The sequence below is a fragment of the Aedes aegypti genome, chromosome 3, assembly GCF_002204515.2.
Source record: "Aedes aegypti strain LVP_AGWG chromosome 3, AaegL5.0 Primary Assembly, whole genome shotgun sequence".
Classification (NCBI taxonomy): domain Eukaryota; kingdom Metazoa; phylum Arthropoda; class Insecta; order Diptera; family Culicidae; genus Aedes; species Aedes aegypti.
This window is the reverse complement of record NC_035109.1, coordinates 328,772,122-328,798,476: the sequence shown is the minus strand read 5'-3', so window position 1 is coordinate 328,798,476 and position 26,355 is coordinate 328,772,122. Positions and strand designations below refer to the sequence as shown.

The following is a 26,355-nucleotide window of genomic DNA, read 5'->3' as shown; positions in this document are numbered from 1 at the left end:
GGACGCTTTGTCCCACAGTGCCAGCTGCTGTCGAAACCATTACACTAGTTCTGCCAATACCGACAACAGCCGGCACTGGGGAAGCGCTTTGTGTAATGTTTCTGCGATGAACTCTCGAAGGGCCTTCTCCGGGAGATTGTGGTGATGCGGCGTACCCTGAAAGATAATCAGGCGCAGCAGCAACCGTTTGGGAAGGGAATTTAAAAAGACTGACCTGTGGGACGTCTTGTCCCACAGTGCCAGCCATTGCCGAAACTACTACACGATTGCTTCCAGAAACACCGGCAATAGCCGGCACTGGGGAAAGACTTTGTGTAGTATCGTCGGTGAAATGGTTGTTGTTGGCGAGGCGATTGGTTGATGCTGGTTGATGTCGATCGAGATTCACTGTGGTTGGTGTGGTTTGATGGTTTCCTGAAAATATTGCAGGCGCGGCAGTACCTGATTGAGGTAGGGATAAGCGAAAACTGACCTGTGGGACGTCTTGTCCCACAGTGCCAGCCATTGCCGAAACAACTACACGACTGATTCCTGAACCACCGGCAACAGCCGGCACTGGGGAAAGGCTTTGTGTAGTTACTTCGGTGCGGTTGTTGATAGCGAGACGATTAGTTGATGTTGGTTGCTGTTGATTGGGATTTGCTGCGGTTGGTGTGGTATGGTGGGCATCTGAAAAGATTGCAGGCGCGGCAGTACCTGTTTGTGGTTGAGAATTCATAAGACTGACCTGTGGGACGTCTTGTCCCACAGTGCCAGCCATTGCCGAAACTACTACACGACTGCTTCCAGAAACACCGGCAATAGCTGGCACTGGGGAAAGACTTTGTGTAGTATCGTCGGAGTTCTCGTTGTTGGTTTCGATGCTGTTGCTTGATATTGGTACGGTGTGGATGGTAACTCGGTGGGTTTGCAATGTCGTGGTGTCGTGTGGGATTCCATCGGCTACGGAGGTGAACTCGTCATCAACGGGTTGGGGTAAGACGTCCCGGATGACTCCTTCATCCTGCCGTACTTGCGTCGGAAGAGGTACTACACTTTCCCTACTTCCGAACCGAAAAGTCTCGTTGTCCGTGTTCGTGCGAGGGTCTTCGTTGTATTTCGAACGTTGTTCAAGAGTGGGGTTATCGAAGACGCTGGTTAGGGGGTGTCTCCGATACCTCAGACTCTTCGCCGGAATAATCCATCTGAGTCAGGTCATGGGTGGTGGGTGCGGTCTTCTTTGGGGGCGGGCTGATGTCTGGCGAGGAGGCTGGTTTGGGATAAACGAATTTTGGAGGTCTTCCGCGCTTGGTCTCCTGAACGGCCGGGGAGTTGTTTCTTGAGCGTGTCATCGGGCCAGCCGTCGACTGGGCCACTCGTTGCTCTCGGCTGTGGCGGGGCTTCTCAGCGACGACGGTTTCGCTCACATGATGCACTCTCTCTGGGTTAGACTGCTGCTTAACCTGCTTGATAAAAGCCATCATCTGCTCGATCCTCTCCTCTTTCTTTTTATTGTCTTCATGTAACCTGGCGATTTCCTTATCCTTTTGGAGCATGGCCGCTTCCAGCTCCTTCAGCTTCTTCTCGAACACGCTTTGTTGGGCGGCTACTTGGGCGTAACTACCGGATTGTTGTTCCACTCGTTTTCTCGCTTCGGGGAAACTCAGGTTTTCACTCACTTTCACCTTGATCACTTCAACCTCTTTTTTATACACAGGGCACTGGCGATTGGTCGACCGATGGTCACCCTTGCAGTTACGGCACGACGGGGCTTCACCGCATTCTTCCCCGTGGAAGTTCTGCGCGCAGTTGGCACAACGTTGCGGTCCAGGGCAGCGCACACGAGTGTGCCCGTAACTAAAGCAACCGTAGCAAAGCATCGGGTTCGGAAAATAGGGGCGAGTAGCAACGCGCAGCAAGCCAACTTTGATGTACTCCGGGTAAGTGGTCTTACAGAAAGTAAGAATCAGTGCCGGTGTATTGACCCTTTTTCCGCTTTCATTTCGGGTGATACGCTGTACCCGAATAACCTTCTGGCTGATCATCTCAGTCAGAATGTCCTTTTCCTCCATCTGAATGAGGTCGAAGCACGAGATGACACACCTACTTACATTTAGATTGGGGTGAGGGACAACCTCTACCTCGGTTCCATCAATTAGCTTCGTCAGCTTCAGCAATTTGGCAACTTGGGCTGGGTCCCGAACTCGCAGAGTGTACTTGGTACCCTGCGCTTCGGTCTTCGCACTTTCAATTGGACCGCCGGCACATGCCTCAACCGATTTCCCGGTAATGTACGGGTTGATCGGAAGTGGAGTTCCGTTTTTTCCAGACAACTGGAGGAACGTCAATTCGCCAAATTGGTTCGTTGGATCCATAAATTCTGGCAATCTACGTTTGGCGGACCCCCCTGGGTCGCCGCTACTAGCGGCCGCCATGTTGTTTTAAGTGGAAAACACTTCCACTGGCAACGGTCACCCGTTACCTACCCCAAATTGACGAAAGAAAAGTAAAAGGAAAGATCCTACCTTCTTTTTTCCTCGGTCGAAGAAAGCGATGGCCAGGCGTTCCCAAAATTTTGTGCCGCACTGTAGGCACTACTGGACACTACTGTAGTGAATCCCTGATGTGGATCGCTCACTTTCTCAATTCCACTTACTTCCCAAACTTTCGACACTTTTTTTTTTGTTTCAGCGAAAAACAATTCAAGCACACTGTGCACTACCGAAAAGTGAATGAGAACGGCCGGGGAGCCGGCTGACGGCGATTTGTTTGGCCGTTTCAAAGCACGCGGGTGTCACTTTTTTTCGCCGTTTTCGGCCGGTTTAACACCGATTTCCACCAAACCTTCACTATCCTCTTCTTCTTCACCACCGTAACCACAGATTAACACGCGTTGCGATCGCGAAAACCGCGAAAAACTCGGAAAAACACCTGGTTTATGCCGAACGCGTGCACAGAGCCAACCGGTCAACACAGTGTGTCGGAACGATCTGATGTAGAATAGTGGTTCTGTTAAAAGTTGTATAGTCGCCGATGTGATTCTGTTGATTGCTCTTAAAGTGCAATTCAGCGCATTATGAACAACCTTTGCACCTTTTTTGCAGGAAACGTCAAACTATGAAGGACATCCATTTTCATCCGTTTTTATTCACAGTTAGCAAAGAGAAGTCCAATCCCCATCTTGGTTCAATTTGTTTTCTTAGTAACAATGTCCATTGACGGCTATGAAAATTCCATTTTGGAGAAAGTTTGAAAATTCGTTTGGTAGTTGACCCTGGCCAGTTATTAACACGTGATATAATAAGTTCGTACATTTTCTTCAAGGATTCCTAAGATAGATTCTACCTTAGTTTCTTCTGAAAATGACTCCAGAATTTCGGCAAGCATTCCTAAGACAGTTTATCGAAATATTCCTCTGAGCAATCCGTAAGAAATTTTCCAAGAAAATGTCTCAGGATTCCTGCAGAGATTTCTTCAGGGTTTGATTTTGGGTTTTCTTCCGATTATGTATTCTATAATATCTAAGGAAAAAAAGGCATAAGTTTATGAATTTTATACTAACATTACTGAATTCCTTTAGGTCCCTGTCCTTCGGTTCAGAAAGGGGTGTGGGCGCGTTCTGCCAACTCGGTCAAGGCAGATTTCATGTTTGAACAAGTTACAACAAGGACGCTCTAAAGCGCCAGAATGAAGTGTTGTGCTTGTTGTGAGCACTTGAAGATGGGATGGAAGGTCATTACTTCACGTTCACGCTTTATTTGTATTTCTCTAAAACGTTCAATACAATAATCGACCCGGAGCTTAACTAGTTAAATTAACAGTTGCAAATACAATAATCGTTCTGAACTTACTGACGACGCGTTAATTTTATCATAATGATCTTTTATCTACATGCGTCGAACCATTCTGAATGGCCATTGTGAGAATATCACCAAGAACTTCTCACATGCAAGAAAGCTGGATTGAGCTAAATTGAAACATCAAGGTTTTCGCTCTTTCGGATTCATTGTTTGTTGTGTATCGTCAGTTTCAGGGATTGTTATCGTGGGAATCCAAAGAGCGAATATTGTATGACTTCAATGTAGACCAATACTGCAATAAAGCATGTAACAATCACTAACATTCCTTCCCAACTAAAAATTTAGAGCCACAAATAAGCAAGCATGTTTAATTATTGTTTAATAACCCGAGCAAAGTTGGGTAACAAAAAGATAACAAGTTGTGTTATCCGATAACAAGCATTTGATAACTTATTTGCTTTCATTTTGGTTGAATAAGCAGGCAACATAACAAACGTGATAACAATAGTTTATACTAAAGATATCATATACTAATCTCATTATATTATAATTTGAAACACATTGATAACAAGTTTAGCTATCCAGCCAATTTTCCTCATTGATAACTCATTTTGTTATCAATTAGTTATGTAGATTGAATAATGATAACAAACATTTGACGTCATTCACCCGTCGGTGGCATCCTCGATCTGACAGCTAAACATTTGTTGATGTGTCTTCGTATTGATAACAAAAAATAACAAAATGAAATCATGATGTACATTTTGTTATCACTATGTTATGCTGTTGTTATACAACTTTGCTCGGGAATGGTATTGACAGCTGTATACAAATTTTGCCCTATTAAGAGTTGAGAAAATGCTCTTTAAACACAAGCATAGGTCAATGTTCAGCTCTATGCATTCAAATGAACAATAGTTGAATCACCATTTATTAAACGTTTCCAAAGATTTTCATTTGACTTGTCAACGTCAAGATTGTTTCACTAATGAGCTGAACAAGAAGTGTTTCCTCCAATTAAAAAAACAATATTCCATCAAACAAATCTGCATTATTTTTTCATAAGGGCTTCTCTGCATTCATCGGTTTCTCCTCATCGTTGCTCTCTTTGCGTTATTGCAGAAAACTGATTCTCTTTTTGTAACATATTTTTGTGCTGTAGGATGAATAATCTCTAAAGCTTGCTTTATTAACAAGAAATATTACAGATTTATCTACTTTAGCGAAGTTATTAGCGAAAGAGAGGATCGATTAAGAGGAATCGCTTAAGTTAGTTTGGCCCTATTGAAGTAACAGTGCAGAAATGTATATGTATAAAGGAATATTCAGAAGACGAACTATCGTTTTACTTGTTTCGCACTTCAGCTATTTCCACATGTTCAACATAAACATGATTAAGAACTGAATAAGTTTTCTATAATTTTTTTTCAGCTCTGGTATATTACAAGAGCATTTGATCCAAAAGAGGCCAAAATAACGAATAATAAACACAAGTGTTTATTATTTTACTAAGTTTAGTTCAGCAATAAATAAGCCTTGCAAAAGAGGTCACACTATAGCTAAATTTTCGGAAAATGGACAAAATATCCGAAATGTGTGTTTAGTTCCGAATGCCTTTCAAGGTTCAAATTACTAATATACAAAAGTTATCACATACAAATTATTAATTATGCTTTCTCAAAACTTTTCAAATAGCTGTTGAATGTTTTGAAACACAAAAATAAACATTTAAGCTAAGAATTCCGAGTAGGGGCGAAGTTCTGACAAACAAAACGTGATATTGGGAAATTTACATGTAAAAAACTTTTTTTTTCAGAGTCCTTTGTTTTTTTTGACAAGTTCAAATCTTAAGCTTTTATTCCATTAAAAAAAAGATTGGAGATCGGTTGAGCTGTCCAAAAGTTATGTTTTTTTCAAAAGTAAAAAATTTAATGCGCTGAGACCTACAGTGTGTGCCGATGAAAAATGACAGATTTTTTTTTTCAATTAAATACATCTCAAACACTAAAAACATAGGGAGCCGGATCCTATTCTTGGAACTTTTGATTCACTTCGGCAGTGGGGTTTTTTGAATGCTACACTGCCCATAACTGCATAACAGTCACATTCGACATTTTTGACCATGGAGTGTCATCGAATGATAAATACTTTCGATCAACTTACTGAAATCTGTAGGATTGTTCTAGAAAATTCGAAAAAAATACCAAGTTGTTTTGTCACATTGGTAAATATAACCGCATAACAGTCACATGGAGATTATAAATGAGCCTCGTAATGTAATAGCAATGAAAATTCTATCAAAATAATTTTCTAACTATTTACCTAGTATGCGATATGAGTTGTACAAAATTCAGCCTCAAATAACCACTTTCGAGTTCCTGGTAATTCTTATTAATTTTTGTTTCCTCCCATACTGTCATAAAATGCACACTTGGTATTCCATTTACTCAATGCCTACTTTTGTCGAATGTTACAAATATGCAGTTATGGGCAGTACAGATTTCATATTTGGTCACAATGTGTGTCGTACTAATGTGCTTCTTATTGAAAGTTTCCGCCAATTTGACCGCGAAAAAACCCCCCATGCCAAAGTGAATCATGGAAGTGCCCAAGTAGCTCTGCACCCTACATTGCTAATAATTTGAGAACAGCAATAGCCCCTTTTGTTCCAAGGCCTTCAAAACACGAAAAAACGGAAATTTTGCATGTACAATTTTTTTTTCTGAATTTTTAAATTTTTTTGAAAGTCAAAATTTTTAGCTTATATTTTGTCAAAGCAAATTAAAAATCGGTCAAGCGATTCAAAAGTTATAATTTTTAAAAAAATAAAAATTTTGCAAGATCGCGATTTTTTTGGTCACCTTAATAAAAAAATCCAAAATCACGTGTATCCTTATTTCGGATAAGGAAAAAAAATGGGGCTCTGCACTGTTTTGATTTTGTATGGGATATTGACATTTACTGGCCTTGTTGTTTACAAATTTTATGCAGGAGTAAAAGAGGGAGAAAGACTTTTGTGCAGAGCCCCATAGCAAATTTTCACGGAAATCGGTGACCCACTAGATCGGTTTTTCATGGAATGGCAGTACCCCCGTTGGTTTGACCACGTTTAATCTGAACACTTTTTAATCTGTACCCCGCTAATTTGCACATCGTTTAGATTAAAATGGTTCAAACGCTAAACTGAAATGGAACGCTGTGGAACGGAACGCAGAATCAAAACAAAACAGTGAACGAGGTGACCAGAATCACGTTTCTAGGGTGACTAGATGTTCAAATTAAAAATGAACCCCGATGGTTTGCATGAGGTACCGTTTAAATTAACGGGGGTGTACGGTATAACAGTATTGGACAAAACATTTGCAACTTTTTCGATTTTCTATACAAAATGATCAACTTTGGAAAGCTAGATCTCAGTTATTTATGATTCGATTGAAATGAAATTTTCACAGATCATCAGATATAACTTGAATTTTAACATATATTTTTGAATAATTTTTCCAATCACAAGTTTATAAGTTATAACGGTTTATCTAAAGTGTAATTTTCGACGAAAAATTCAAAACTATTTATCTCAAAATCTGATAGCCCTATACAAAAACTGTCTTCAGCAAACTTGTTCATCTCGTTAAAATCTACAACTTTGCTGAATATACCATGAAGCTATTTCTTCCATATTTTTTGTTATGTCATTTATAAAATATCGTCAAAAAATTCACTTTAGTCAAACCGTTATTCCTTTTGAATTTGTGATTGGAAAAATCATTCAAAAAAATATGTTAAAATTCATGTTATGTCTGATGTTTTGCCAAAATTTCGTTCAAATCGGTCCATAAATAACTGAGATATAGCTGACCAAAGTTGGTCATTTTGTATGGAAAATCGAAAAAGTTGCAAATGTTTTGTTCAATACTGAGCGGTTCCACGCCGTTTCGCAAACTCGATTATTTTTGTATTTTTTGAATCGCCTGAAAATTTGCATACAGATTCTTTATGACCAAAAATGCCATTATGCACTTTCAGACCGCCATTTTTAACCTCGCCTTATTTTTGAGAAGGGCGTATCGGAAAATGCATGGCAAATCTTTAAAAAACTGTAACTTGAAAACGGTTTGTCCGATCGATTTGAGATCTTCTATAAAGTTGTAGGTATTGCTTAGGACCAGAGTTTATGAATGGAGAGTTGCGCGAAGAGTGAAACCAAATCTACCTATCGAACTGTCAAACCGTCTACCTATCGAGCAGACCAGCAAAACAGATAGGGGCTGTTTTCGAAGACGAAGAAGAACAACCATTCAAAGAAGCCTCTTCGCGCAACTCTCCATTCATAGACTCTGCTTAGGACTATATGGAGAAAAATATGCACGGTAAAAATAAGTTACAGATTATTTTTTATTTCAAAAACAAAATTTTAAAATCGATTTTCTCCAGAAACGCTGTTTCGATTTTTTTTATTTTTGGATATGTTTTAGGGGACAACTTATGTGATTTATTGCACAATGTTTCAAAATGGAAGAATTATGGACAAAAAAGTAATGATTTTTTTAAATATTACAGATTTTGAAAAAAATCGATATAGAGGAAAACAATAATTTTTTATGTGATTATTTGAAAGTACAGAAAAATTGCAATCAAAAAGTACTTAAGTGATTTTTAATTAAAGCTATACTCATATTTATATAAAATTTTCTAATAAAAAAAGAAAAATAGGCCCTTTTCAAGCATATTCCGCAACATTGATGTTTTTAATTTTTGAATATATTTTGCGGTTGTTGTAGGTATTGTTTAGGACTATTTGGAGAAAAATATGCACGGTAAAAAATAATGACAGATTTTTTTTAATAAAAAAAATTAAAACCGATGTTCTATGAAAATGCATCTGTGATTTTTATTATTTTTGGACATGTTTTAGGGGACAACTTATGTGATTTATTGCACAATGTTTCATAATGGAAGAATTATGGACAAAAAGTTATAATTTTATAAAATATTACAAATTTTGAAAAAATCGAAATAAAGGAAAACAATATTTTTTATGTGTTTATTTGATAGTACAGAAAATGCATTGGAAGAGTACTTAAGTAAAATTTTTCTAGGTTGCATCAATTTCGAGATATACTCATACTTATATAAAATTTTCAAATAAAAAAAGAAAAATAGGTTCTTTTCAAACATATTTCGTGTTTCTCCATTCCGGAAAATTTTATTTTGATTTCAACAACACAAACCAAGGCAAGTCAAGTACACAACACGGAAGACGGCTTTACAGTTGAGGTTGAAATACGCGTATCTGTCGAAGGATACAATAGTAGAATTAAAAGGAACAGTACTACCCATCTGTTTGTATATTTACAGGCATTCTACTAAACAGGCTCCACAAGGGTTTTCATCACTTTTGCCTGTGTTAGTAGGTATGATGAACAAACACGTTTTTCCCATACCCATACATGGACATGGTAAATTAATAAAAGAAAAACGATGCTTTTTTCAAACGTACTTCATGGATACAAAAATAATGCGCTATGTTGTAAAGTTTTATCACTGTAGCAATCATCATTGAAAAAAATGCGGTACAAAAACTTCGTGGTGTGAAGTACCTATGTAGTATATAAGGTAAGTCTGAAACCATGAGAGCATTAGTGGTGTATCAACAGTGATTGTTCAGTGATTGTAGGTGACTTTTATTTGCCTGTGAAATTGACGTGCTACGAAACAAGATACAGCATTATATTGTGGATTAAGGAGGCGTTTTACAGAGGTATTTATTTTTGTTGTGTGTGAAGCTGTACAAATATCATTTTTTCGCAATAGGTTATATCAATTCAAGATGTATTAAAGTGTTCAAACAAAGTTGTTCTAAACAATGTCGAAATCTTACGGAAGATAATATTCAGAAATTGGTTTTGTTGGGATTTGCTGAACAGAATAAATTAAATAGTAAGCTTAAAATTTGTGATTCACACCAAAACGCACCAAAAATATCGTTTAACATAAGTTCGTTTTATTTATTTTTTTAAAATAATTTATTTTTTATCAAAAATTTTCCGTTTTGAGGCATTGTGCAAGAAATTACAAACAATATGCTGCAAAACATATCCAAAAATTAAAAACATCAATTTCGCGGTTTTTAAGAACAATGAACTTCACACATTCATTTGAAAATTTCGTTTATATTTTTTTTATCGTGCATACTTTTTTAAATACTTTAGTAAATAGGTTTTGATCAAACAATAAACAATTCAGCTACGATTCACTCAACCAAATGAAATATTTCTGGAATGGAGAAACACGAAATATGTTTGAAAAGGGCCTATTTTACTTTTTTTATTTGAAAATTTTATATAAATATGAGTATATCTCGAAATTGATGCAACCTAGATAAAATTTACTTAAGTACTTTTCGATTGCAATTTTTCTGTACATTCAAAAAATCACATAAAAAAATATTGTTTTCCTCTATTTCGATTTTTTTTTCGAAATCTGTATTTTTTTAAAAAATCATGTCTTTTTTGTCCATAATTCTTCCATTATGAAACAATGTGCAATAAATCACATAAGTTGTCCCCTAAAACATATCCAAAAATAAAAAAAAAATCAATACTGCGTTTCTGGAGAAAATCGATTTTAAAATTTTGTTTTTGAAATAAAAAATAATCTGTAACTTTTTTTTACCGTGCATATTTTTCTCCAAATAGTCCTAAGCAATACCTACAACTTTGTAGAAGATCTCAAATCGATCGGACAAACCGTTTTCGAGTTACAGTTTTTTAAAGATTTGCCATGCATTTTCCGATACGCCCTTCTCAAAAAAAGGGCGAGGTTCAAAATGGCGGTCTGAAGGTGCAAAATGGCATTTTTGGTCATAAAGAATCTGTATGCAAATTTTCAGGCTATTCAAAATATACAAAAATTAAATTTAAGAAAAAATTCGTCATGTTCGGTGGAATTGCTCTACTGTATATATGACTGATTCATGTTCTTCCACAAAAATGCTTGATATTTGCAAGAACTGTTATAAGATCTTTTTCATGTGTGACCTAGACTGCCCATAACTGCATATTTTTAACATTCGACAAAAGTAGGCATTGAGTAAATGGGATACCAAGTTTGCATTTTACTGCAGTATGGGTGAAAACTAAAATTTCAAAAAATCATTGAGAATTCAAAAGAGCTTATTTGAGGCTGAATATTTGTACAACTCATATCGAATATTGTGTGAATAGTCAAAAAATAATTCTGATAGAAATTTCGTTGCTACTACATTATGAGGCTCATGTATAATCTCAATGTGACTGTTATGCGGTTACAATTGCCAATTTGACAAAACAACTTGGTATTTTTTTCGAATTTTCTAGAACAATCTTACAGATTTTATTGAGTTGATCGAAAGTATTTATCATTTGATGACTTTCCATGGTATTAACTCCAATTTGTCAAAAATGTCGAATGTGACTGTTATGCAGTTATGGGCAGTAGAGTAACTCCTAGAATAATCCGAAAAGGAATGCTTAGAAAAAAGTACAGGAAAAAAATCCTAAACTTCCTTCCCAACCCTGAAGAATTTAATAAACTTGAAGAAGCCCGATTAGCATTCTTGTAGAAATTGTTAAGATAATGTCTTAATACTTACTTACTTTACTTTTGCTGGCTCTACGTCCTTCAATACATGACCTGCGCCACAATGTTACGCCAACTAACTCGGTCCATGGCTGTTCCTCCAATTTCTCGATCGCCCCACACTTCCAAGATCCTGCTCCACTTGGTCAAACCACCTAGCTCGTTGCGCTCCCCTTCGTCTTGTTCCGGCCGGATTTGAGGTGAACACCATTTTTGCGGGATTGTTGTCCGGCGTTATCACAACGTGTCCCGCCCATCGTACCCTTCCAGCTTTGGCGACTATCTGGATACTGGGTTCACCGTAGAGTTGCGCAAGCTCGTGGTTCATTCTTCTCCTCCTTACGCCGTTCTCACATACTCCGCCGAATATCGTCCTAAGCACACGTCGTTCAAAAACTCCTAGCGCTTGCAGGTCCTCTTCGAGCATTGTCCATGTTTCATGCCCGTAGAGGACTACCGCTCTTTTTAGCGTCTTGTACATGGTACACTTAGTACGGAAGTGAAGTTTACCAGACCGCAAGGTCTTGTGGAGTCCGTAGTAAGCACGACTTCCGGCAATGATACGTCTTCGAATTTCTCTGATGCAGTTTTTATCCGACGTTATCAAGGATCCGAGGTAGACAAATTCGTCCACCACCTCGAACTCATCCCCGTCGATCATCACGCGTCTGCCAATGCGAGCTCTATCGCGCTCGGTTCCTCCAGCCAGCAGATATTTCGTCTTCGACGTATTTACCTTCAATCCAACCCGATCTGCTTCACGTTTCAGCTTGGTATACTGCCGTGAATCGCAAACCAGTCCCATCTGCATTTTCGTCAAAATTGAGTTGAGTTCAGTTTTCACCATATCTTCCAATACTCTTTCAGCTGCACTAATGAAATAATATGATTTGTTCGGAAAAATAGGAAAAAAAACAGCAAGTCAAATTGTCCCATAATGAAAAGTAACCGCATGTCAGTCCCACTACAGATTTCCGCGTTGTGTAATACAAAAATGAACCGTATTTTGATCATCTTTATATTTCTATAAGAAGAATATCGTAGTACAAAGCAAATTGTGAAAGTTTCATTAAGATTTGAACATGTTCCAATCCTTAGGATTTTTTTGCATATTTGTATGGAAAACGAGTTTGGAAACTTCAGAGCCCATTTTCTCAATGCCTACTTTTTACAGATGGGACTGACTTGCGATTCACGGCAGTATACTGTTCAGAAACCAGGTAGATGGTAGATGGTATAACCATCCCTATACGTATGTACCGTCGACCCTTTCCAGCAAACCTCCTGCAGCGCTACGATGTCGAACTTGCGGACCCTCAATAATTCGGAAAGAATGCGATACTACTCAAAGCAAATTGAGGGAAAAATCTTTCAAAAAATTTCTTGGAGAATCCCTGCTTAGAGGAAATCTCAGAGAAATTCCAGGTTTGGTGTAAATTGTGCATTAATCCCAGAAGGAAAATTGAATTTCTGGAAGAGTTTCTAGAAGAATTCTGGGATGATTTCTCAAAGGTATTTCCGTTTTTAAATTATAGCAGGTTGCATTTTATTAAGGATTTCCGAAAAAATAAGAAGCTAGAAAAACTTTATGGAGTAAGTGAAACAAAACAGCCCAAAAAGTTATCAGTATTAATATCTTACAGAATGGATTACTAAACATATGTAAAGAGAAAATTGCACAAAACTGTTCAAATTTCTTTGGTATAATTGTACTTTTTAGTGAGTTTTTCAAACTTGTGAGGCATCTTAGATGTTTTTTTTTGTCTTGTTTCCATCGTATTTCATCAATATTTTTCAACTATGAATGGTTGTGCAATCATATCCCCAAAAAACAAGTTACATATTTTAACTACAATGACCCAATGTCACCCCATCTATGGGGTGAGATTGAATCATTCTTAATTCGCTTCTAGTACCGTGGAGAATAAATATTTTTCATTGATTTTTTGATTAGTTGTTGATGTACCATCAAAAAACATACATGCAAAATTTGAAGCTTATTGGAGTTAAATTGCGATAGTTATTCAATTAATAATTCATGCATATCCATTTTTGACCTATTCTCACCCCTAACGACGGTATACAACAGAAAATCGAACCTAAAATATAAATTGGACCGGTTGGCATTTTGTATGCGGAGCTTGTTTCTCGCTGCAAGTGGATAGTATTTTCAGAGCGCTCAAAAGTGAAAGGCAGTTTTGCACTGAATGCCGCCCCCGAGAGGGACTGTCCATCTACTACAGCGGATCACTAGGAAAAACGTAGATTGAATTTTAATAACAAGGAGTTGGTGGTTAATCACAAGGGGATGTAGCTCAGATGGTAGAGCGCTCGCTTAGCATGTGAGAAGTACGGGGATCGATGCCCCGCATCTCCAGATCATTTTTTGATTGCAGCCATTATTTATGTCCCTGCTTACCAAATGAGTTACTACGAGTTGGACTTGAACCAAAATTAAGGCTTGATTTTGATAATGAAATAAAAAAATACTTACATGAGGCTGAAAAAGAGATGAATAACAATTTGAATTTCAAAATTTTGAATGGATTTGCATTGGACTGCATTTGATTGGATTTTATGTCTTTTATTATCACAAATTTAAAGCGTTGTCGTTTACAGAGAGAAGCTAAACGACGAGGTGACAAAGGTGCGCAATGAACAGAAACAAGCAGACGAGCTAGCACGCGATAATCACTTGATACAGCTACTGCTGCGGAAGCTGATAGACGATTCGGTTGTAACCTGTATGCTTACTCCACGTGGAAACTGTCCCGAATGCTGGGCGTCGTTCGAACGACAACGGAAGCTCCTGGATGGCACCCAGTGTTCATGCGACAAAGAACCGGGCATATTCTGCCTCCGAAGTATGCTGGCCGTAAATGAGAGGAAATCTCTGCTGAAGTATTTCCGCTGTTGTCGAGCATCGGTACCGTTCGAGTTTGACTATCGGAAGATACTGGAAGATGACGTCCAGCGACCGGTTTGTCCGGTGAAAAAGGCCATCCGATTGGCACTGGGAATGGAGGAAAACGGGGATGTAGACGAAAGTGAAGCCGTGGACCGCTGCATGAAGCAGATGTGGCGTTGTGAGTTGAAGCTTTGGCACGAGAGGTTCCTCAAAGGTCGCGAAGAAGTGGCACAGCAGAAAACCGAGGTTGACCTGCTCGATTTTGAGTACATCGATTCGAAGGATCCCGAATTTCTTCAGCATCTCTTAAAGGTAGGTCAATTGAAAATGACAATGGAACTTCAACGAAATGATCGAGTTGTCTGTTTCAGAGGGCTTTATTGAAACTGTGTGAGCATCCAAAATACGTCTTGGCAACATTTCCGGACGCTTATCGTGTACCGTTCCTTAACGCTTGGATACAGAACCGGTACGGGGTGATCCCTTCGCAGCGTGAACGAAACGAGTTGCTCTACGAGAGCAAATTCTTCTGGGAGTGGTTGATTCCAAGGGTGACGGCCATGCGATGGCCCGTGTGTAAGGATCTAGGCATGCAGGGACGTGTTAACTGGAACTTTAAGACACGGCTAGAACGAACGGTTAGTTTTTTAGGGAGTACAATATCTGTATCATTTAAATTAATTACTGAAAATTTCCACAGGCCCAAGTGCAACTCTGCGCGTTCTATCGAAAGTTCAAACGGGTCCAAATGCTGGAGAATCGGCTGTACTGGTCCACGATGGATCCCTATCGGACCAATGTGGATCGCTTTCGGGAGGTGTTCTTCGATTATCTTCCAAATTGTGAACCACTGATTGGGCCGATGGTGCGACCGTGGCAGATGCACGAGTACCGGCCGATGGAGTCACTCAATAGAGCGCTGAAGGCGTGTGATAGCAAATCAAAGTGCGCGTGATATTTTGTTCAATTGTTGAGATATTTATTGAACGTATTCGATTTTGGTACATTATACCAGCTTATACAAAGACCTACTAAAGCTAACTGGAAACGATAGAGAACTTTAGTATTAGTAATAAGTAGACTATTTCGAGTATCTTTCTATTTACAGACATTTCTAAAATACTTATATTTTTATTAGCTTAGCTATTAGTTTCCTTTGTATTTGGTAGCAGTTTTTCCTCATAGATACGCTTCACGATACATGTTTCTTTTGATCATCAAAGATATCTTATATGTCCTTCCAAATATTGAAATGCACAGACACGTTCTTAGTTATTTACATTTACGTTGTCTTATCGCTTAATGTATAACTTGTCAATTAGGAGATAATATCACAAAGAATTTCTAACACTAGACCCATTTCAGAATTCAATGTAGTGTTCGACTTTTTCGTTATATTTGTATGAGCCTTTGAATATATTGCTCTCATAGAAAACATACATTCTCTTGTTTGGATTTGGATTAGTTTGGAAATTTTTTTCAATATCTTGTACAAAAGTTTAAATTAGGGCTCGTTAATGTTCATTATTAGTGTTTTAACACTGTATTATTCATTCGAGAACGCACTACGAATGTAGGATCAGCAGCTTGTTGACCAAGAAATTGAAAAAAAAATCCCGAAATAGAACTGAAAAGAGCTATTTTCCTTGTTAAGAGTGATGAAAAGAAGCACCTTCCAGTTTAGCTTCTTGTGTTAGAAAAAGTAGGCCATTATGTTTCTCATCCTCTGGATCAGGGTTTACCTATTGGGTGGCTCTAAGGATCTGTGAATTCTAAGTATGTATCATTTTTCTTGATTGATGAACAAATGTAAGGAACGCCTTACATCGTTTGTTTTACAATAGAGCATTATTAAATGGGTTCAGATATGTTAAACATAAGGGGCCCAGATAGCCGTAGCGGTTGTAATATAAAAAATGGGCTTATTTTGTTTAATAGTTATGAAATCCGAGAATCGCAGTTCCATATGCATTTCCGTCAAATATAAGCAGTTGATATCTGCTTTTAACACGTCCAATGATCTTTCAGCTACACCTAATACACAACACTTGGATATCCAACTATGTTTTGGATACAAAAACATTTTTCTCGGAAGGGTTCAAAGTGAAAAGTAAATTGTGATTGTTTTATAACGATTAAAATACCATTATTATAGAGTTTTGGTACTTCTCAGTAAAAAATGCTGGAAATTTTCAACACTCCCGATTAGGATTAGGCTCTGTGGATCTCTTTCGTCGGTATTTTTATCCTAAAGAGTCTGCTAGATGAGCTTCTCAGTTATGGTGGTTCAGGAACTGTCTCACTATACTGCAGGTTCCAAGAATCACCGCTTTTTGGATGCTATGTAGGACCTTTTTCAATTCCAGCTCGCCTAGGGACCTTAGAAGAGATTTCGGGACAATTCCAGTCGCTGAGAGGGCTACCGGAACTATACGGACGTCCTCTAGGTGCCACATCTACTTCAACTTTTCTGCCAAGTCGTGGTATTTTGTTAGAGAAGTTGATTGAACATTGCGATTCAGCGGTACAGCGATGTCGAAGAGTGTAACTCGTTATGATCTCGCGATCCCAATGCAGCTTTATGCAACTATTTTCCAGAAACGAGTCAGACAGTTACTTGTAATAGAGCACAAATCGGTCCACCAATTTGCGCTTAAGAGCAAACTGTTTGCACAATCTTGTCAGCTTCGTTGAGTCGATCAAGGTAGTACTGAACAGCCGGCAAAGACATGCTCGATAGTCTCACCCTGAGACGAGACTCGCGAAGACGGTCTTCTTTTTCTGCGATTGCTGAGTTTTTTTCTTATTCCACAATTATGCGCATGCTGTTCAAATCCTCACATGAACCTCTCAGCAAAAAATGATTGAGTTTGCATCACATCGAATCATAAATAGCCGTTTGAGTGAAATTTCATGCCAGCAAACGTAGCAGATATTAGAAATAATTGATCTTCTGCTTAGATTTATCAGCAACTTTGGAAAAAACTGCTTCGCCGACTGAGGTTTTTAATAACAGTTTACTTTGAACACAATACTTTTCACTTTTTCAGCCAAAAAAACGGTGGGCTGCATTTGACGTTTCGTGAGAGGGGAATCTGGGCTGCATATGACGTTGATATTTTTCCTCTTCGCGAGTCTCTCTCAGGTCTCACCTACTGAATGGCACCTTCTACAGCGGTCCTCCACGTCTTCGTGCAACGTGTAGGTACTGCTGATAGTTTTTCGTCGCAATTACCCGGTCCTGGATGGCTACCAGGAAACCTTCCGTTTCTGAGAAGAGGTCACCCCGAACTAGCCAAGTGTTTGACGCCAACTTATCGATGTGTTCGAGCTCCAGTTGATGGGGGTGCGTTCCATGCAACTCCTTCGGCTTCCACGTTGCGATCAGCATCGACGGTTTGGATGTCGTAGTACAGCTGGTAATCCCCCTGCGCCAGATGCAAGGCGCTGGAACCGTGGTCAGCTTCGCATAGTGCGGTAAATTTCGTGGCGGTTCTGGCTTTCTACGAAACATGCCGCAGCTCTTCCTCCTGCTGCACGTGACAGGGTGACTCTCTATGGACGATTTTGGGTGGCGCATTCGATGCTCGGTGAACGGCACTCATACTGCTCGTTCGATCGCTTCCAAGTCAGTCTTGGTCCACTTTACCACCTCGAAACTATACGTCAACAGGGGCACAGCAAACGCGTTGATCGCCTTCACCTTGCTACCGGCAGACAAAAAGCTCTTCAAAATATAGTTGACAACTTTTCCTGCAGCTCCTTCTTGATCATCGTGTGGCGAATACCTCTAAGTTGCAGGAATCCGAGGTATTTATACGTTTTGCCTTCAGCCATATTAACTTGACCCCGACGTAGATGAATTGACCGACATTTGTCAATACCAAACTTCATCCGGATGTCGTAACTAGCTGCAACAGCTGATGCAGCCTCTGCACTGATTCCGCAAATAGCTTCAGGTCGTCCATATAGAAGGTGTGGGTAACTTTTGAACTCCTTTCCCCGATTTTCAGTTGGTAGCTGTAGAGGCATTGGTTGAGTGCATTGCTGAGGGGGTTCATGGCCAAGGCAAAACCACAGAGGAGTAAGGGTAGCGCCCAGATATCATGTATACGCGCTTCATATCAAGAGCTTGAGATCAGTTTGCCATGAGCGCACAAAAATAATCGCGCGCTTGAGCACGTGGTGAGACACATTTTTTTAGATCTCATGTAGCAATGTACTAGCTCAAACGATCACATCTGCACTGGCTCATGCGCCGTCTCATGAGAAAATCTCAATGTGACAGTACATTTGAGCCTCGCAGGCGAAGGTTTCAGAAGCAAGGAAAAGGGATTAAAATATGGATCAAACTGCCCGTAGGCAGTTTCAAAGGACTGATGTGGTTCAACGCGGTTGAGATTCTAGAATTTGAATCGAAAAACTTGGGCTGGCCAACGAAGAAGCATAGGTATAGACCAAAGTCGTATGCTTCCGTGGAGTTATTGTACTAGGCAAACATAAATGCATAAAAGTACTCCTAGTAAGCGCATGTGACGAGCCTCACGAGATGTCTCATGAGACTCGCTCACTAAGATATATTTTGTACGTATCCGCATCTCGTGTCTCACATAATCTGTGAGCTGCGATATGAAATATCGCATGGTACACTAGCTCATTTAGGTATACATGAGAAACACGACACTCTGGTAGCGCCTTGAAAAATCCCCCTCCTGATGCTGAGAGTCCTGGACCGTAATACAGCTGTATAGCCTGATGACGTTCCCGTCTACCTTATACAACTGCAGTACCTTAAAAAGGTACGAGTGCGGTACTGAGTCGTATGCCTTTTTGTAGTCGATGTACGCCATACTCAGGTTCCTTTGCTTTTGGGTAGCTTGTCCTACATTTGTGCTTATTCTGCGTGGCGTGCGAGGTCACTGAGGTGACACGAGTCGAATGAGGTGACAATTGTCGACTTGCTCCCATTTGATTAACATTAGTCGTCTCACGTTACTCGCGGTGAGAGTGAGTCGTCTCGACTCACACGCCGCGCAGAATAAGAACGATTGACTGCATTTACGATGTCCTGATCTTTGCAGCCTTGCGTGTTTCTGCGACACCCTTTCTGTTCCTCGGTCATCACGTTGTTGGCGTCGCAATGGTCTTGCAGCCTCCTCGCTATCACCGACGATAGCACTTTGTACAGACTCGAAACGGCGCGTTATTGGTTTGTACTTGGATGGATCAACTGTGTTCTGGTCCTTTGTCAGAAGAAATGTGAATCCGGTAGCTGAGTGGGGCCTCCTAGTACCGTATTGAAGCATTTCTCCATCGGCCTATGGATTGTTGTGAATATTTCTATTACAAAAATTGTGCAAAAAATCAGGTCCTGGTGCAGCACAATTCCTGGTATACCGGGTTGCTTCACGTATATTCCTAAGCGGTTACCACGACCGCGGCCATGTCTCCAATTTTATTTCTGGATTCAGTAATAAACCTGCCTAGAATTTTGTGTAATCATACGAAAAAAACTTGTGAAATTTTACTCTGCATTTGGTAAGAATCCCGCCCAAGTTTGCCGTTAAGGTGAAGATGTATCGAAACCGAATATCGAGTTTTCAAGAGCACAAATCTAGAGAACCAGACAACAGTTTGCACTAAAAATTTAATTGGATGGTCACCACCAGCGGTTGACCAGTGACTGATTCTCTAGATTTGGACTCATCAAAATTCGAGATTTGGCTTCGATTCATCTTCACCTTGAATTTAGGGGAGAACCATGTATTAAATTTTATAATCTACTAGTGGTCCCGGCAAGCTTCGTCTTGCCATCATGTAGGTTGTTGAAAACCTCTATGAATCCTCATCCCATCCTCGTCCCATACAAAATGACAGTTCCGTTCACTCTCGTTTTTTCCGACTTTCCCGGTGAACATTTTGGAACTTTTATACACACAAACACGTCGAAATCCTTGACGAACAAAATGGAGAATAAATCATCCAAATCCATTGCCCCGTTCGTGAGCCATTTCGTGACATACAAACACCATTCCATTTTTATTTATATAGATTATTCTGACTTTAGATCTGCTTCATGTTTGTTATAATCGTTCTTCCGTATAAAATTCATGCTCAGGAATGAACGATTCAGCGAGATTGTGATTGGCCTTAAATTTGTTGTCCACAACATTGTTCGAACTTGATATAAATTTAGTTTTGTTCATTTATTGGTGAAAACCTATTGACTAAGATTTTTTATATTTATTCCTAAAAAATGTTAGCTACTTTTTGAAAATGAAGTAGTTTTACACATTTAAGAAAGCAAGCACATTTAGAAGGAATTAGAAGGAATGTCTTGACAAAATGGTGAATGAATTCCCAAAAAAAAAACTCTTTAAAAAACAAGAAATTCTGGAATGAGGAAAAATAGAATAGAGCAGAATAGAAGAGTGTTAACGATAATTCCATGAAATTCCTTACAAAAACATTGATCGTGAAACATATTTGTATGTCGTATGATGTCAAAAAATTGTGTTGAAATTTGAAATGGACATAATTATAATCTCTAAATTTCTAAATACACATTTCATCCAATAGAGGCCCAGAAAGTTTCACATTCAACGAAATATATTAGTTATTCTTACACTTATATTTACAAAATTGTACAAGTAAAGTTATAAGTTGACCAACTTCATGATTCCAGCTTTATCTGTGACTCATTTTTTAACATCCTTCAATGGCGTCCCCTCTTCTTCTACCCCCGTATCCCCTTTCATACGACTTATCCTCCTGTTCACCCAGAACCAGTTTCGCTGCTGGAAGTAGTCCTCGATGTCGTGCAGTGTCCAACCTTTCGTTTCCGGTAGCATTAGGTACACCAAGAGGGACGCCCCAAACGAAGCCACCCCGAATATCAAAAACAGTCCTTGAGTTTTGAACACCTTTTTTACGTAGGGAAATGCCTTTGCTACCCCGAACAACAGCAAGTTGAATATGGTGAACAGATAGCCTGCTATCTGGCCGCGGATCTTCGCCGGCAGCAGCTCCCCAATCATGATCCCCGGCATGGTCATGAACCCCGTATTCGCCCCGATGTAGATCAAGATGAACACCGCCATCACGTAGGTGTCCATCGAAGTCTTCAACGCGTCCATTCGAGCGTACATGAAAATGGCAATCGCTAAACAGCTCAAACCGGAACCGATTCCGCTGCCAATGACCATCGTCCGGCGAGGCATTGCCAACAGTAGGAAGCAGTACAAGCAGGTGAACACCAGTCGCACCACGGCTGTCAAAACCGCTGCCTGCATCGTATTGATATCGCTGCCTCCCATATCGGAGATGATGTCGACCGCGTAGAACACCACCAAGTACGTCCCGGATAGGATCTGGAGCACGTGGAAACTGTTGATGATTACCAGCGGTTTGATCAGCGAAATCTCCGCCAACGACTTCCAGATGCCATTGTTGTTGCCTTCCAGTGTCTCGTTGCGGAATCGAATGATCAGCTGGACCAGTTCCCGTTTGGCCTGTATCGGGCATCCCCGGAGCCAGTGCAGGGCTTTTGCGGCTTTCTGGAGCTGGTTGTTTCGCGCCAAATAGACCGGCGTTTCTGGCATCACTGCTATGGCGAGGAAAGATACTGCAGGAAGAACTGTCCCAGCCCAGGCCACCTCTCTCCAGTGAAGGAAACTTCCTAAAAAGTAGACCAGCAGAATGCCCAACGAGTAGGACACGAATGGGACTCCGATGAGCAGTCCGCGTAGATGTGGTTCAGCGATTTCTGCCAGCAGGACCTAAAATGATTCGGAGAGAGCAAACCAAGAGAGAAGAGAAAGGGAAACGAACTTTGATTAATCAAATTGCGAGGCGGGTTATTGTCGGCAGCTGGCCGTCGTGCTGTCAAGATCAATTTAGGTGTCAGTGAACGATGACTATACTTCGTCCGGTGTAGAACTCAGGGGCAAGTGGTATTTTGCTGGAGTTTCTGGGGATAATATCCCACAACGCACTTTGAGGACGTATACAAATGGTAACAGAGATCACAAGATTTTTTAGGTTTTATCATGGTCTTAAAATTGACTTATAAACAGACATCTTTCAATCAATTAAAAATAAACTAGGTTTTAGAGGTATCTCACTGTTTTTCAAAGGTTACGAGTCTTCCGCTCGTTTTATGAACTCTTCACATGCCCCGTGAATTAATGAAACAAATTATAGTACGGTATGATAATCTTTATAGTTATATTCATGCGACGTAACAATTTGATGACACGTTTAATTCTCTTTTCCCCCTACATTAATGCTTTATTCTCAAGTGAACATACCCACTTCAACACAGGAAAGAAGCTGTTTGGGGTGATTTACGAACCTGTCGCCCACTACAGGCAGCATTGATTGAAGATGCGTCAGTTTTCGGGTGAAACGTTCAAGTGGAACAATGGCCTTGGCCTGATTTTGGGCACTCGTTTACCAGCTGATTGGAATTGTCATACCAACACACACTTTGCGATGATTTTAATGCTGTATCCGCAAACCATGGACATAAGAAATACACAGAAATATTCTAGCAAAAATGTCGTTTATACAACAAGTCATTTAAAAATTGTAATATTCGATATGCACCACGATGTTGCATTTTCTCAACTCAATAAGTCAACCTCCGAATTGTCTTAAAAATAACTGGGATAGAAGATCGTGATCTTTCCATTTTTCCATCTGTTCATCTAATCCAAAATCTTTCAATCGTTCATCTTCCCTTCTGTACATCTTTCCATCTTTAAATCTTTCAAACTTTCCATCTTTAAATTTTTCCATTTTTCCATCTTTCCATCTTTCCATCTTTCCACCTTTCCACCTTTCCATCTTTCCATCTTTCCATCTTTCCATCTTTCCATCTTTCCATCTTTCCACCTTTCCATCTTTCCATTTTTCCATCTATCCATCTTTCCATCTTTCCATCTTTCCATCTTTCCATCTTTCCACCTTTCCACCTTTCCATCTTTCCATCTTTCCATCTTTCCATCTTTCCATCTTTCCACCTTTCCATCTTTCCATTTTTCCATCTATCCATCTTTCCATCTTTCCATCTTTCCATCTTTCCATCTTTCCACATTTCCATCTATCCATCTTTTCATCTTTCCATCTTTCCATCTATCCATCTTTCCATCTTTCCATCTTTCCACCTTTCCATCTTTCCATCTTTCCATCTTTCCATCTTTCCATCTTTCCATCTTTCCATCTTTCCACCTTTCCACCTTTCCATCTTTTCATCTTTCCATCTTTCCATCTTTCCATCTTTCCACCTTTCCATCTTTCCATTTTTCCATCTATCCATCTTTCCATCTTTCCATCTTTCCATCTTTCCATCTTTCCATCTTTCCATATTTTCATCTTGAATCTTGAATCTTGAAGCTTGAAGCTTGAAGCTTGAAGATTGGAATCTGGAATCTGGAATGTGTAATGTGGAATCTGAAATCTGCAATCTGCAATCTGCAATCTGGAATCTGGAATTTTGAATTTTGAATTTTGAATTTTGAATTTTGAATTTTGAATTTTGAATTTTGAATTTTGAATTTTGAATTTTGAATTTTGAATTTTGAATTTTGAAGAATTTTGAATTTTGAATTTTGAATTTTGAATTTTGAATTTTGAATTTTGAATTTTGAATTTTGAATTTTGAATTTGAATTTGAATTTTGAATTTTTGAATTTTGAATTTTGAAAATCTTGAGAATCTTGAGAATCTTGAGAATCTTGAGAATCTTGAGAATCTTGAGAATCTTGAGAATCTTGAGAATCTTGAGAATCTTGAGAATCTTGAGAATCTTGAGAATCTTGAGAATCTTGAGAATCTTGAGAATCTTGAGAATCTTGAGAATCTTGAGAATCTTGAGAATCTTGAGAATCTTGAGAATCTTGAGAATCTTGAGAATCTTGAGAATCTTGAGAATCTTGAGAATCTTGAGAATCTTGAGAATCTTGAGAATCTTGAGAATCTTGAGAATCTTGAGAATCTTGAGAATCTTGAGAATCTTGAGAATCTTGAGAATCTTGAGAATCTTGAGAATCTTGAGAATCTTGAGAATCTTGAGAATCTTGAGAATCTTGAGAATCTTGAGAATCTTGAGAATCTTGAGAATCTGAGAATCTTGAGAATCTTGAGAATCTTGAGAATCTTGAGAATCTTGAGAATCTTGAGAATCTTGAGAATCTTGAGAATCTTGAGAATCTTGAGAATCTTGAGAATCTTGAGAATCTTGAGAATCTTGAGAATCTTGAGAATCTTGAGAATCTTGAGAATCTTGAGAATCTTGAGAATCTTGAGAATCTTGAGAATCTTGAGAATCTTGAGAATCTTGAGAATCTTGAGAATCTTGAGAATCTTGAGAATCTTGAGAATCTTGAGAATCTTGAGAATCTTGAGAATCTTGAGAATCTTGAGAATCTTGAGAATCTTGAGAATCTTGAGAATCTTGAGAATCTTGAGAATCTTGAGAATCTTGAGAATCTTGAGAATCTTGAGAATCTTGAGAATCTTGAGAATCTTGAGAATCTTGAGAATCTTGAGAATCTTGAGAATCTTGAGAATCTTGAGAATCTTGAGAATCTTGAGAATCTTGAGAATCTTGAGAATCTTGAGAATCTTGAGAATCTTGAGAATCTTGAGAATCTTGAGAATCTTGAGAATCTTGAGAATCTTGAGAATCTTGAGAATCTTGAGAATCTTGAGAATCTTGAGAATCTTGAGAATCTTGAGAATCTTGAGAATCTTGAGAATCTTGAGAATCTTGAGAATCTTGAGAATCTTGAGAATCTTGAGAATCTTGAGAATCTTGAGAATCTTGAGAATCTTGAGAATCTTGAGAATCTTGAGAATCTTGAGAATCTTGAGAATCTTGAGAATCTTGAGAATCTTGAGAATCTTGAGAATCTTGAGAATCTTGAGAATCTTGAGAATCTTGAGAATCTTGAGAATCTTGAGAATCTTGAGAATCTTGAGAATCTTGAGAATCTTGAGAATCTTGAGAATCTTGAGAATCTTGAGAATCTTGAGAATCTTGAGAATCTTGAGAATCTTGAGAATCTTGAGAATCTTGAGAATCTTGAGAATCTTGAGAATCTTGAGAATCTTGAGAATCTTGAGAATCTCGAGAATCTTGAGAATCTTGAGAATCTTGAGAATCTTGAGAATCCGGACGCTATGGAGAATCTATAGCATCTTGAGAATCTTGAGAATCTTGAGAATATTGATAATTTTGATTATTTTGATAATCTTGATAATCTTGATAATCTTGATAATCTTGAGAATCTTCAGAATATTGAATGTTGATATTTTTGTCTTCTGTCTTTTTTGTTCTGTCTTCTCCTCTTTCTCTGCCGTCCTCGGTATTTTCTCTTCTCTTTATCTTCTGAGTTTTGTCTTTATCTTTCTGTTTTCATTTGCTTTCTGGCTTCAGTCTTCTGTTTGATGGTTTATGCGTTCTTTTTTCTTTCTTTCCACTTTCATCTCATGGGTTTTACATGCTGTCCAATTCACCTAGCTTCCACCATTTAGATATTCCTATCTATCGTTTTTTATTATCTTTCTATGCTTCTTTATCCCTATTTTCCTATTTTGCTATATTTCTATACTCCTGTTGTCCTATCTTTCTATGTTCCTATATTTATCTCTTTTTTTCTTTTATTATCCAAAGGATTTCTGTTCTATGACTTCATATTTCCAAGAATCGATGCTTCCTTCAATATTGACATTTGAAGGTTTTACTTTTTATCTTTCTATCTTTCTATATTTCTATCTTTCCATCTTCCTACATTTTTATCTTCTTATCTTAATTATTTTCTTACCTTTTTTCACTTTTTTTTGTCTTTTTATTCCTATCTTTCTTTCTTCTTATTTTGATATAACCCTTTATCGATCTCTTACTATGTTCTTTTTTCATATTAATACCTTCTTATCCTCCTCTCCTATTCCTATTTTCCAATCTTTATATTATCGTAACAATCCCATATTGATTTTTTATTTTCTCTCGTTTTATTTTTCTACTTTCTATCTTCCTATCTTCCTCAC

At 38.7% G+C, this 26,355-nt stretch overlaps 2 protein-coding genes across 2 annotated transcripts in view; one reads left to right on the top strand and one right to left on the bottom strand.

Moving 5' to 3' along the window:
* LOC110677839 overlaps positions 1-16,375 on the top strand; it is a 52,445-nt gene extending 36,070 nt beyond the window's left edge. The window contains exons 4-6 of the mRNA XM_021849476.1: positions 14,016-14,616; positions 14,676-14,942; positions 15,005-16,375. Of these exons, the coding sequence (XP_021705168.1) occupies positions 14,016-14,616; positions 14,676-14,942; positions 15,005-15,259 (1,123 nt within the window). The 3' untranslated portion in view covers positions 15,260-16,375. The remainder of the gene's footprint in view (positions 1-14,015; positions 14,617-14,675; positions 14,943-15,004) is intronic.
* A 4,008-nt stretch (positions 16,376-20,383) lies between these two features.
* The window catches only part of LOC5574786 (facilitated trehalose transporter Tret1), a 51,236-nt gene continuing 45,264 nt past the window's right edge, over positions 20,384-26,355 (bottom strand). The window contains exon 5 of the mRNA XM_001655295.2: positions 20,384-22,082. Coding sequence (XP_001655345.2) covers positions 21,003-22,082 — 1,080 coding nt within the window. The 3' untranslated portion in view covers positions 20,384-21,002. The remainder of the gene's footprint in view (positions 22,083-26,355) is intronic.